Below are 13,184 nucleotides of genomic sequence, written 5' to 3'. Positions count from 1 at the left end.
CGGGAGATAGAGACAGAGGTAGTGAGTTGTTGTCCTCGACACGGACAGTGAGTCAATGAGATTGCGGATTTGATGAAGAGGGTGACGGAGTCCTCAAGTGCATTCTGGGAAATGTAGTCCCCATATACTATTGTTTCTCAAATAAAGTCATTCCTATTTTCACGACCTCACATGGAGATATATTATGCTGCTGATGACTACATAGCCAAAGAACCTTCTTCATGATGACAGCTTTAACATAAAAAGATTCTTTAAGTAATAATAAATGCATGCAATCCCAAACTTTATGGTCTTCTTCAGGGATCTCTCTCACCCAGGTGTGCAGCTGACCTTTGACATGTCTTTGGACAATGTCACTCTTTTTTAGTGTTTATCACTACCTTACTCCCTGAAAAAGTCTTAGAATGTGCATGTGGCAGTGTTTGTCTAGCTTAAGGAGTCTGTGAGAAGCACATTGATTATCATAAATATATTGTATATAAAATATATTGTAGCTTCAGGTACAAAGGTTTCACAGTTCTTCCAGGAATGTTTTTTCCCTGAGTCATGTCTCGGTCTTGTCTCTTCCGCTCCGATGAGGACAGCAAACCTCCTCTTATAACTTTCCCACATGCCTGTTAAGTTGTACTCAAACGTTAATTTGTGAAATAATTCCAGTGGCACCCCCTAGTGGTCAGATTCGTCTACTACATCAACATTTCGCAGATCGCTGTAAATAGTAGCCTTAGCTCAGACAATCAGTAATTTCATTACTTTTTCCCCAAAATATAGTCTTTTTTTATACAATCACATACATTTTATGCGTCATTCCACGAAACCGGTACGATTTGGATTTACACATTTTTAGATTTTTTTTTTTTTTTTTTTTTTTTTTATCAAAATGTATTACATTTCTGAACACCCCACAACATTAATGACATATTTAACTTGCAGAAAAACATATTTTCCCATCTCAGGCATCAAATCCTTATTAATATTGGTCATTGTTTTAAGTTATGGACACATGGGAGCTCTCTGAATATTATTATAAAATGTATGTGTGATAAAATCAACATTTTCCTATTAATCAGATGTCCCTCACACTAATTGCAAATATAAGTTACATAAAATCTCACACTTTTGCTATGCTAAAGCCTGAAATGGGCACTTTTTGTGACAGCAACCTCATCATTTTTGATCAAAGGCTTAAATTTTGATCTAAAATCAGTATTCTTATGATTGCTCTGAACATTTCAGACAGAGTTCAACAAACTAAATAATAATAATAATAAAAATGTAGGTGTGACGGGGCTGTGATTTTTTTGTGCCCAAATTGGCCACTGCTCTAAATCTAGTGAATAAATGGAGAGCGCATGGCATGCATGATATTAAGAAATCATGAATAATGTTGAAATAACAAGGATAATTTTTATACAAGTAATAGTTTTCCATCTTTAACTGATGTAGCGGGGTTGAGTCGTTAAGCTTGACAAACACAATTTCAAAACATAATTTAGTTATAATTATTAAAGAAGGTGGTAACTTGCCTGTGTCTGCTCACAATGTTGTTCAAAAGACTTTTATGATGTCACTTCCTATTAATGATGTCACCGTATCGGTTCATTATTTTTATAGGGGGAGAATGGTTTGTGTAACGGGGTTGAGGGGTTACTGAGGTACGGAACTAAATCATGTGATTTTAATGAATAATCTTGAAATCATGCTAAAAAACATTTCTCGTTGTATTATTCATATCCCAAGTACACTTAAGGCCTTGAGGGACATGACAAAATAGGTGGTGTCAACTAAAAAAAACAAGATCATTTCTAATATAAAAATAAAATGTATGTCATGTTTTTAAACATTATTAAAGGAGACATTTCAATTAATACAAAAAGCTTTTAAAAATATATTTTGGTTACCCAATAGATAAAATACCCTGAAAAAGGTCAGAGGGACTCAAATTGTACCGGTTTCGTGGAATGACTCTTATACTGATCTATCTATATTTACTTTTATTTCTTTTCATTACCGTATTGAAGAAATTTCATGAATATCGTGATATTAGTATTGGCCTTTTTTATAGCTGAGACTTTGCATGGCTTTGTTTTAAAATATATATTAGGGTTAGTTCACCCAAAAATGAAAATTCTGTCATTTATTACTCACCCTCATGTCATTCCACACCCGTAAGACCTTCATTCATCTTCGGAACACAAATTAAGATATTTTTGATGAAATCCGATGACTCAGTGAGGCCTCCATAGCCAGCAATGACACTTCCTCTCTCAAGATCCATTAATGTACTAAAAACATTTAAATCAGTTCATGTGAGTACAGTGGTTCAATATTGATATTATAAAGTGACGAGAATATTTTTGGTGCACCAAAAAAAAAACAAAATAACTTAAATAGTGATGGCTGTTTTTTGTTATAATATTAATATTGAACGACTGTACTCATATTAGCTGATTTAAATAGGTTTTTAGTACATTAATGGATCTTGAGAGAGGAAGTGTCATTGATGGCTATGCAGGCCTCACTGACCCATTGGATTTCAACTAAAATATCTTAATTTGTGTTCCAAAGATGAACAAAAGGTCTTACGGGTGTGGAACGGCATGAGGATGAGTAGAGGGTGACATTTTTATTTTTGGGTATTTTTGGGTGAACTAACCCTTTCAACCTAAAGATTGCATATTAGTACCTTTAAAGTACATATCAGTATCAAAATTGTACATATATTAGTACCTAAATGGTACATATTAGAACCTTTTTAAAGGTACAGTCCCAGGGACAGCTTTTAGCGACATTTTTTTCTGAAAGCGTATACAACGTTGACGTTAAGGGTTCAAAATCTGGACTAAATGTAATAAATCACTTCTTAAATTGTATTTTTGCCAAACCTGATTAGAGTCTCAATGTTATGGTTAAATAAATAAAAGTAAATGAATACTGGTTTCTGCTGCCTTTCTGGAGTGTACATATTTATAGAGCAAACATGAAGAAAAATGAATGGCATTTGTAGAGCAATGCCAAGACAGCCTGTTCAGGACTTCTTGACAGAATGTTACTAAAGGCTGTTATTCAAAGCACTCAGCCCAGGACATGGCCTAAAATAAAGAGGAGAGAGAGAGAGAGAGATGGGCGCAACTTTTTGTGTCTAGAAAGGATAAAACTAATAAAAAACAAAATAAAAAGTATACTTATGCAAGAAAAAGTGCATTTTCATAACATGGCATACTTTTGTACTCAATGTGCTTGTCATTGTAGGATTCTAGAAGGTGGAATCACACCTTCTACACCCAAATGACACCAGATAAGAACATTAACTGTAAAATTGTTTGCTCTACAGCTTTAATTTGCAGTATCCCACATTTTTTAAAAATGCAAATTCCTTGCTTTGTAAAATCCAATTTATAAAAAAGTTAAAAGGCACAAGGTAGGGGAAACAAATGTTTGGTAGATTTTTATTTCAAAACAGCTTCTTGGCTTTCCAGAAGCCAGAATTGTTCCAACACCATTGGTTAAAAAGTAACATAATATTTGCAAATTTGGCAGGTCACCTCATATTCAAACAAATTTCTTCAAAAATGAGATTACACATTGTAATTCTAAAGACAGGACAAAAAAATGGTCATAAAATTCTGAATAAATGCCCATCTCACATTCTTCACAAATGAAACAAGCCATTTTAAAAATGATTACTGTGGGTTAGTGAAAATGTTAGAGTCATCCATGATAAAAGCACTTACGGTGAATGCCCATCTTACATTATATGGACCGAATGCAACTGAACTACACAAAATTTGTGAGAAAAGCTTTTCACCATGAAGTCAAACCATTAAACCCACAATCCAAGTGTATAAAAACGTGTTTTAGTGTAAACAGTGAACTAAACCCAATAAGCTGAAGTAAACAGAGGAGGAGAACAACAATACTCATTAACGAATGTGAATCCAACAAATAATGACTTGTGTTGGTGTCAACATGGAGTTGTTTATGTCTAAATGAGACTGAAGAATGCGTTGAAGTTGAGCAACATGAAAAAAAGTGCATCAAATATCTTGGGGAAACTGTCTGAATGTGGTTAATTTAAAACTTAATGCAATGGTTTCACCATTTTAACCTGTTTCTTTTTTCTTTTTTGATTAAAAATATATTAAAACCTTACTTTGATGGCATTATCCCACTTGAGATTTAAAACCAAACCCAACATTTAAGATGCATCCAATATTTTACCTCTAATTTTTTATATTTATATATATAATATATATATTTTTTTACAAAATACATAACACTGATTTCTAATAAATGGAAGCACCTGTAAAAAATAAAATAATTCATTGGATTATACAGGAGAGCAGTCCATGCTCCGTGGGGTTAGTGTCTCTGAGTTGGCTGGCTTCACAGTGCATGGCAGCAGTCCATTCTCAATGGGAAGGGCCCGTAGCGCTGCCCTCCTGAACGTCCCTGGGCTTGTGGGTAAAAGGTTTGAAGCTTCCGTTCCACCTCTCATGTAAGGTTTCTCTCCACGCTGGAAGAGATTCCCTAACTGGCTCTGGAGGTCTGGCTGGTGGTGGCGAGAGCGGAAGGTAACCCTGGGCCTGAAAAATGTCCTCTTCTTCTTCCTGCAGGTGGAGATCCACAATTGTAGAGCTGCGCAACACAAAGTCATGGCGGGTCTCCAGTTCGGTGACTCCGTTGCCGCTAAACGTCCATTCCGTCATCGTCCAACTCGTTTTCCAGCTGTTGAACCCAGGTATCTCCTCTTGGAAGAGCGCTCGGTTTGGTCGGGCGGCCCTCTGGGAGCTCATTAAGAGACTTTAAGAGACTCTCTTGAAGTGTTTTGGGCCTTGGGGGACCTGTGGTGACGGGGCTCGGGGGCCGTTCCTCTTGGATGGGGGATCCAGCACCGCTGGCCTCCTCCTGGACCCCGGAGCCCAGCTCAGCCAGGGGGTCAAGCTTATCGGTTTGGTTGAGTGTCTTTAAATTTCTCAGCAGTGCAAACATACTATCTACATCCTTCCAAAAGTTCATCCAGTCATCCAGAACGGGACTGTAGTTGCGCCTGTGTTCGTACAGACTCTCATTCACGCTGTACAAGTCTGCCAGTCCTTGCCAGTCGATGTCCTCTGTGAAATTGGGCAGCTTAACCTTTGTGGACGTCCCATGTTGGTTGTGTTCTGGGAAACGGGAGAGGGGGAAGCGAGAAAAGTCAGTAAGGGCTGGCGATTGCTGCGTAGAAAAGCTTTGCTTTGGAATGCGTCTAAAACATGCAGTTATTCCCGGCCTACTCCTGCCGAGGGGTCTTGAATTAGTGCCCCACACACCACTGCAGTGCTTTTTTAAAGCCTTGAACCAACAGAAAAGCTCTATTTTGAAGCAGTAAAGCAGTGTGAATGCAGATCAAGACAACAAATGTCCTGCAAACGGACACCCAAAACCAATACGTCGTAAATAAAGAGTGCGCAGACAGACTGAAAATCTGTGCAATGAGGTTCAAATCAAAATGAAACATCCAACAAGAGACTGAAAAGATGGAAAATCCTGGAACCGAGAATCAACAACCGAAAAAAAAATTTAAATATGAGGCTGAAAGGGTGGGCGAGAGGTATAGGAAATTAAAATCTGCAAAAATAAAAGTGTGTTAAAGGAGGGCGAGAGAATGAAATGAGCATTTCCAGAGTGGGTCAGGCAGTAACTGATGGCTTAGGAGACACGCGCTGAACCAGAACTGCCACTCAATGTCTATGGAGATGTGGTATGCAGTGTGGAGAACTACTTTAGAGTGGAATGAGAACAGAAATGGGTTCGTATGGTCTCAAAGACTCACAGGAATGAAAGGCTTGGCCTCCTCAACTTTGACCATTTTCGATGCTGCTGTTGCCTGGTAAGCAGGTAAGCCAAAAAACAGAGATGTCAAGACAGGTGTGAATGAGAAAAATGTAATTAAAAAGTCTCAAATATTGATGTTCTGTGCACTGAGAGGTCTACTCCCCACCAAATGATGTGTATGAAGAGTAAAAAATCTTGAATTTTAAATTTCAAAACGCTATAAATTATGTAAATGATTTTGGTTTAAATGACATCTAGGAATACATAACTTGCAACAAACTGTCCAAGAGTTAAAATGAGAGAAATTAACTTGTAATTGGGGCTTAAAATACTAATATTCGTGATTTTTAAATATATTTAATTTGTTAGCTCAACCCAGCATGCAACCACACACTTAGCTCAATGAAACGTGGCGTATTAGTGGAAACAAGCTGCCCATGCAGTTATTTCAAAAGCCAATGAGGGATTCAAAAATGTGGATACCTGTGTTGATCATAGCTTCCTCCATCTTTACTTCCTGATCAGGAAAATAAAAGCATTTAAAATGTTAAATGTCTATTGTGATTAAAAAAAAATTAATTAAATCACATTGCAGATCTTCATGCATAACCCTCAGCTCCTGAGGAGAGGTATTGTTAAAAGACACAATAAAGGAATAATGATTTAAAAGATAAATGAGGAAAATCCTCTGATGGTCCTGAAGAAAAAGATGGTAAGGAAGTGTAGTGTTAAGAATGGAACGAATGTTACATGACGGCTTTACGTTAACAGTGTTGAATGACATAAGGTCACAAATAACATGAGAATATGCCAACATGCAGACTAATATGTATTACATGCATCTGATATTTTGTTACATTACTAAGTTGTAAATCCTATTTTTGTTTCAACGGAACAAAGTCAGTTATACGGATCTGAAACAACATGCGTATGAGTACATGCTCACCATTTATTTTTGGGAAAGTTATCGATTTTAGATTGTGTGTTTATTACAAATCAAAACCATTGGAAAACACAGGTGCTGACCACATTGATTTAGATGTTGAAAAGCTATGACAACTTGTATAAATAAAAAAATATTGCATATTGCAAATCATATCAGTAGCATTTATAACTGGACGTTATGATGTCATTATGATGAGTCAGTCTTTCCTCATAGGGTTTTCAGAATAGTGAAAATCTCAGTGATGACAGCAGGTTTTATACAGCCAATTACCCAATGTTATAGAGACCTCCTCCTTCCCAGTAATGAATAAAGACAAAATCCCTGCTAGATTTTAACAACCACAATTTCCACTGCAAAAATATATTTAAAAAAAAAAAAAAAAACACTCAGAGAAGAATGTGTGTCAGTATACGTTTATAATTTTAGATTTTCAAAATTACACGGAGCACAAACAGGTTCTTACACCTATAAATATAAAATAAATAATCTCTTTTGGCACAATACTTTCACAGGAGCCATTCATCTAGCCTGGTATTCACCAGGAATGGGAAAAAATGCAAAACTATGAGATGATATGATTGCTAGGCTGCTGGAATCACAGTCCCCTGGTGAGGGAATAAAATGGAAAATATTAATGGGAAATAAAGAGAAGAGCAGACGGTTTAGAGAGAAACCGAACTCAGTGACCAATCCATCATCCACCATTAGAGATCCAGCACATTGTTCATCCCATTCATGCATCAGACTGTGCCAAAACATGCTAGACCATGTGTTTCTAAATATTCAACACTTTACTCTCAACTTGGACAATGAAATCTTGGTTAAGCACGTATCATCCTGTATTAGACCATGTAATGTACTTACACTACATGCCTGCTAGAAAAAAAACCCTAAATCAGCCCAAGTTGGTTTGCTGGTTGGTTTTTAAAGGGCACTTCAGGTGGTCAGACTGGGAGACCAGCTGGAAATCAGCTAAACATCAGCTTAACCAAGCTGGGAAACCATCTAAAACCAGCTAAGACCAGTAAACCATCTTAGGCTGGTTTAATCTGGTTTCTCAAGATGCAACTGTTTTTTTCAAATATGAAAACTGAAAGCATCTTGGAATCGAAAATAAAGGTGTGCTAGCATGCTTTACTCCCCATTTCACACAGAACGGGTGTTGCAGAGACAGGACAGGACAGGAGTGTTACCTGCATCTGAGCTTTTGGGTCTGGGGTTGCACTGTTTGTGGCCTTGACAGCTCCTCATTTCCATCAACTGTAAATGCAATTGGCTCAGAATGTCCCTCTCCACTGTATAAACTGCGTTGGTTAACTGCAAAACATAATATGCATTTATTGAGTCAGTTATTGTAAGGGCTGTAATGAAGATAACAGCATGTCTTTACAGGAAGACTCATTATCCATAGTGTTTGTTTTTTTTTAATTACGGGCTTTTAAAGCTTTTATTTAACAGTACACTGCATAGAAACAAGAAAGCAGTGAGGCAGAAGGATCAGATTCAAACCTGCATCCCCATAGCAGTGCCTCTCAGACTCAATAGAGCAATGTATTCTACTAAAATGCAACTGAAAACATGTCACACATCCTTACCTGGTACGGGTCACTGTTTAGGTCAAAATACTCCAGGAAGCCAGTTGCAAATTCACAGAAGAGTGTGTTGTGAGTGTCATTAATAGTTCTCAGACACCAGTATGTGTTGTTGTTAGAGCTTGTGCAGGCACAGAAGCCGCCCACTGTGAAGAAAGAGAAATTGTTTTGTCAATTAACACATTAACTAGAAAGTTAAAAAAGAGTTAGTGTGACTTAGACTACATTCTCAAAATAATGGTACAAAACTGGGGCAGTACCCTTTCAAAAGGTTCTAATTATTCAGTGTACTTCTCAAAATTTAAAATTCATATTTGTGATTCATTAAGTGAATCATTCAGACCTATGTAAACCAGTTTTACAGATTCAAAGGAACTGGATATCGCTGTGACCAATCTGCATAGCTGTTCTTGCTGTTATTTTTGTGCTTTGCATTTGCAAATATAATAAGTGTCTGGAGAAATGTATTGGAGTATAAAAGGTACGTTTACACACTGACAATGTACTAAAAATGGAGAAGTTTTTTCTTTGTCACAGATCCGTGAAAATGACTAAAAACGCTGTATTATGCTGCCAGGCCAGTAGATGGCTGTGTCACTTTGTAACGAAACATTACACGCCTATAGAGTGAACATGTAATACATGGAGGTCATGTAATTGTGTTGTGTAAACGGTCCCTACGTAGGGCAGTCAAACGATTAATCACGATTAATCGCACACAAAATAAAAGTTTGAGTTTGCCTAATATATGTGGGTGTACTGTGTGTAATATATATATATATATATATATATATATATATATACACACACAAACACATCCATGTATATATTTGAGAAATATTTACAAGTATATATATTTATTTATATTTTTATATAATTTATATTATATATAAATAAATTTTTTGTACATAAATAACATTTCTCTTAAATATATACATTAATTTGTGTGTATTTATATATACATATTATTTACACACATTACTCACACATATATTATGCAAACTCAAACTTACATTTTGTATGCGATTAATCGCGATTAATCGTTTGACGGCCCTATCCCTACGTATCAATTTTCTCTTTAAAATGTAGTGAAGTCAAAAATATTTATACATGTAAAAGTAGAAATATCCAAAAACTGTACTTAAGTACAGTAACAATGAATTTGTACTTTGTTGCTATACACCTCTGACTAATACGGGCACTTTAGGCACTAATGTGAACCCTTTAGGGGTTAATCAGGTAGTATCATTTGAAAGGGTACAGTTTTTGTACCTTGAGAGTGTAGCACAAAAAAAAATTCTGATAGTGTAGCACAAACAATGAGCATTTCCTTACAGTTCCAGAAGGGGGCGGTCTGCCAGTGGTCATTATTATGTGTGAAGCAGGTGAGGCCAGGAAGACTGCAGTCGTCACCCTTCTTCTGCCTCTTCCTCTCCTTCCTCTCTTTCTTCCTGCGGCGAATCTCGTTGTAGAGTTGAGCCTTGCTGTCCACTTCCTGCACAGCCTCTCTGGTGGCATGAATAAATGAGACATTAGAGCCAGAGCGAAAGGGAACGCCATCCCAGGTGAGTTACACAATGATAGGGGGAGGTAGACCAGCTAGCTCCACGCATAGATGGGGTCAGAGGTCGTGAGAAAGTGGAAGGATCGTGTACACACCACCCTCCCCCAAAACCACAAGGTTCTTGTCCTATTTTCAGACCAGGGTGTTTCATAATCTCACTTTCCAATTGTAATGATTTGTTTAAACTTCACGATGAGTTTTATGCTAATGTTTATGGGTAGAGATTGCTGCTGGGATTGTATACTTTTGGAAAGAGCTTATTAAAACAGTGACCCATGGACTGAAAAGAAGTCATCAACAACATGTACACATGCATGCAACAATACACATGCAACAGGACTAACTGAGAACTCTTAGATTCCATGACTTCCACAAACTCTTCAACATTTCCACCAAACTGATTGTAAACATGATACACATCCATACACAACATTCGCTGAACTGAGAGGCGACATTATCAGCATGAATTGTGTGTTGTGTAAAGTGTGTTAGAGATGCTACACAGATTTGACATTAATCCAACGCACTTTAACAAAGAGACAATACTATAGAGTAGAGACAAACTGACGAGGCACAGACACACACGAGAAGAACTCACTTAAAGGGATGGAGGTGGTCATTCCTATTCTTCAATCTTTCAGGTTTGTTTTTCTGCTCTCTCTCTTTGCTAAAGTAACTGGTTGTAATAAGGAGAGAATAGCACTAAATTTAATGAATCCAGCTGGAATTTCTAAAAAAAAAAAATTTGGATCGATTTGCAAAATATTGCTGTTCAGATTTAAAATGATTAACTTATTTAATCAGGATTGAAGAATTCAGACTATTCTTTCAGAACAATATCCAATTAACATTAACATTAACATTCAGAAGTTTGGGGTCAGTAAGATTTTTTACTGTTTTTTAATCAATTAAAAAAATCTTTTATTTTTTTTTTATCGTTTTTAATCAAAATCTTACCAAGGCTGAATTTATTTGATCAAACACAGTAAAAATAATATTATTTTGAAAAAAAAAAAAGACTTGCTTAATATTTTTTTGTCTCGTTTTCCAGTACAAATATCTTAACTTTCTTTAAAGAAAAACACATTTACTTAAGCAGCAAAATGACTTGGAGGCTTAAGTCTTTTTTTTTTTTTTTTTTTTCCATTTTTCATCTCGATATTAAAGTTGTTAAATTTCAAGAAAAAACTCGTAATTTAATGAAGTTGTTCTCGTAATTTTAATGAGTTTATTCTCAACATTTTATCTCAACTTTCTCGAAATGTAACAACATTTTTCTCATAATTTAACGAATTTGTTCTCATAATTTTAATGAGTTTATTCTCAACATTTTATCTCAACTTTCTCGAAATGTAACAACATTTTCCTCATAATTTAACGAATTTGTTCTCGTAATTTAACGTTTTTTTCTCGTAATTTAACGAATTTATTCTCAAAATTTTATCTCAACTTTTTTCTTGAAATTTAACGTAATTTTTCTCATAATTTAACGAATTTGTGCTCGTAATTTAACGTTTTTTTCTCGTAATTTAACGAGTTTATTCTCAACATTTTATCTCAACTTTTTTCTTGAAATTTAACGAGTTTTTTCTCGTAATTTAACGAGTTTATTCTCAACATTTTATCTCGACTTTTTTCTCGAAATTTAACAACATTTTTCCTCATAATTTAACGAATTTGTTCTCGTAATTTAATGACTTTTTTCTCCTAATTTAACGACTTTTTTCTCGTAATTTAATGAGTTTATTCTCAACATTTTATCTCGACTTTTTTCTCGAAATTTAACGACATTTTTCTCATAATTTAACGAATTTGTTCTCGTAATTTAACGTTTTTTTCTCGTAATTTAACGAATTTATTCTCAAAATTTTATCTCAACTTTTTTCTTGAAATTTAACGTAATTTTTCTCATAATTTAACGAATTTGTGCTCGTAATTTAACGTTTTTTTCTCGTAATTTAACGAGTTTATTCTCAACATTTTATCTCAACTTTTTTCTTGAAATTTAACGAGTTTTTTCTCGTAATTTAACGAGTTTATTCTCAACATTTTATCTCGACTTTTTTCTCGAAATTTAACAACATTTTTCCTCATAATTTAACGAATTTGTTCTCGTAATTTAATGACTTTTTTCTCCTAATTTAACGACTTTTTCTCGTAATTTAATGAGTTTATTCTCAACATTTTATCTCGACTTTTTTCTCGAAATTTAACGACATTTTTCTCATAATTTAACGAATTTGTTCTCGTAATTTAATGACTTTTTTCTCCTAATTTAACGACTTTTTTCTCGTAATTTAATTACTTTATTCTCAACATTTTATCTCGACTTTTTTCTCGAAATTTAACGAGTTTTTTCTCGTAATTTAATGAGTTTATTCTCAACATTTTATCGACTTTTTTCTCGAAATTTAACAACATTTTTCTCATAATTTAACGAATTTGTTCTCGTAATTTAATGAGTTTATTCTCAACATTTTATCTCGACTTTTTTCTCGAAATTTAACGACATTTTTCTCATAATTTAACAAATTTGTTCTCGTAATTTAATGACTTTTCTCCTAATTTAACGACTTTTTTCTCGTAATTTAATTACTTTATTCTCAACATTTTATCTCGACTTTTTTCTTGAAATTTAACGAGTTTTTTCTCGTAATTTAATGAGTTTATTCTCAACATTTTATCTCGACTTTTTTCTCGAAATTTAACGAGTTTTTTCTCGTAATTTAATGAGTTTATTCTCAACATTTTATCTCGACTTTTTTCTCGAAATTTAATGACATTTTTCTCATAATTTAACGAATTTGTTCTTGTAATTTAACGAGTTTTTCTCGTAATTTAATGAGTTTATTCTCAACATTTTATCTCGACTTTTTTCTCGAAATTTAATGAGTTTATTCTCAACATTTTATCTCGACTTTTTTCTCGAAATTTAACGAGTTTTTTCTCGTAATTTAATGAGTTTATTCTCAACATTTTATCTCGACTTTTTTCTCGAAATTTAATGAGTTTATTCTCGTAATTTAATGAGTTTATTCTCAACATTTTATCTCGACTTTTTTCTCGAAATTTAACGACATTTTTCTCATAATTTAACGAATTTGTTCTCGTAATTTAACGAGTTTTTTCTCGTAATTTAATGAGTTTATTCTCAACATTTTATCTCGACTTTTTTCTCGTAATTTAATGAGTTTATTCTCAACATTTTATCTCAACTTTTTTCTCGAAATTTAACAACATTTTTCTCATAATTTAACGAGTTTTT

The 13,184-nt window shown here is 34.6% G+C and overlaps 2 protein-coding genes across 4 annotated transcripts in view; both read right to left on the bottom strand.

The window, feature by feature from the left end:
• LOC125257908 (solute carrier organic anion transporter family member 5A1) overlaps window positions 1-994 on the bottom strand; it is a 59,827-nt gene extending 58,833 nt beyond the window's left edge. Inside the window, exon 1 of the mRNA XM_048174616.1 lies at window positions 1-994. This exon is cut by the window's left edge and continues 1 nt beyond it. The gene's annotated coding sequence lies outside the window, so the exon portion shown is untranslated.
• Window positions 995-4,998: 4,004 nt separating this feature from the next.
• The window catches only part of sulf1 (sulfatase 1), a 106,546-nt gene continuing 98,360 nt past the window's right edge, over window positions 4,999-13,184 (bottom strand). Inside the window, exons 16-22 of one of the 3 annotated variants that reach the window (XM_048174178.1) lie at window positions 10,518-10,595; window positions 9,691-9,863; window positions 8,359-8,501; window positions 7,957-8,080; window positions 6,301-6,334; window positions 5,816-5,869; window positions 4,999-5,165 (exon numbers count right to left, since the gene is read on the bottom strand). In XM_048174178.1, the coding sequence (XP_048030135.1) occupies window positions 5,132-5,165; window positions 5,816-5,869; window positions 6,301-6,334; window positions 7,957-8,080; window positions 8,359-8,501; window positions 9,691-9,863; window positions 10,518-10,595 (640 nt within the window). In that variant the 3' untranslated portion in view covers window positions 4,999-5,131. Of the gene's footprint in view, window positions 5,166-5,815; window positions 5,870-6,300; window positions 6,335-6,365; window positions 7,369-7,956; window positions 8,081-8,358; window positions 8,502-9,690; window positions 9,864-10,517; window positions 10,596-13,184 lie in introns of those variants that run through there. The other 2 variants (XM_048174181.1, XM_048174179.1) reach the window with 2 other exon arrangements.

This window comes from Megalobrama amblycephala, linkage group LG22 (genome assembly GCF_018812025.1).
Source record: "Megalobrama amblycephala isolate DHTTF-2021 linkage group LG22, ASM1881202v1, whole genome shotgun sequence".
Classification (NCBI taxonomy): Eukaryota; Metazoa; Chordata; class Actinopteri; order Cypriniformes; family Xenocyprididae; genus Megalobrama; species Megalobrama amblycephala.
This window is presented reverse-complemented; position numbering and strand designations above follow the sequence as displayed.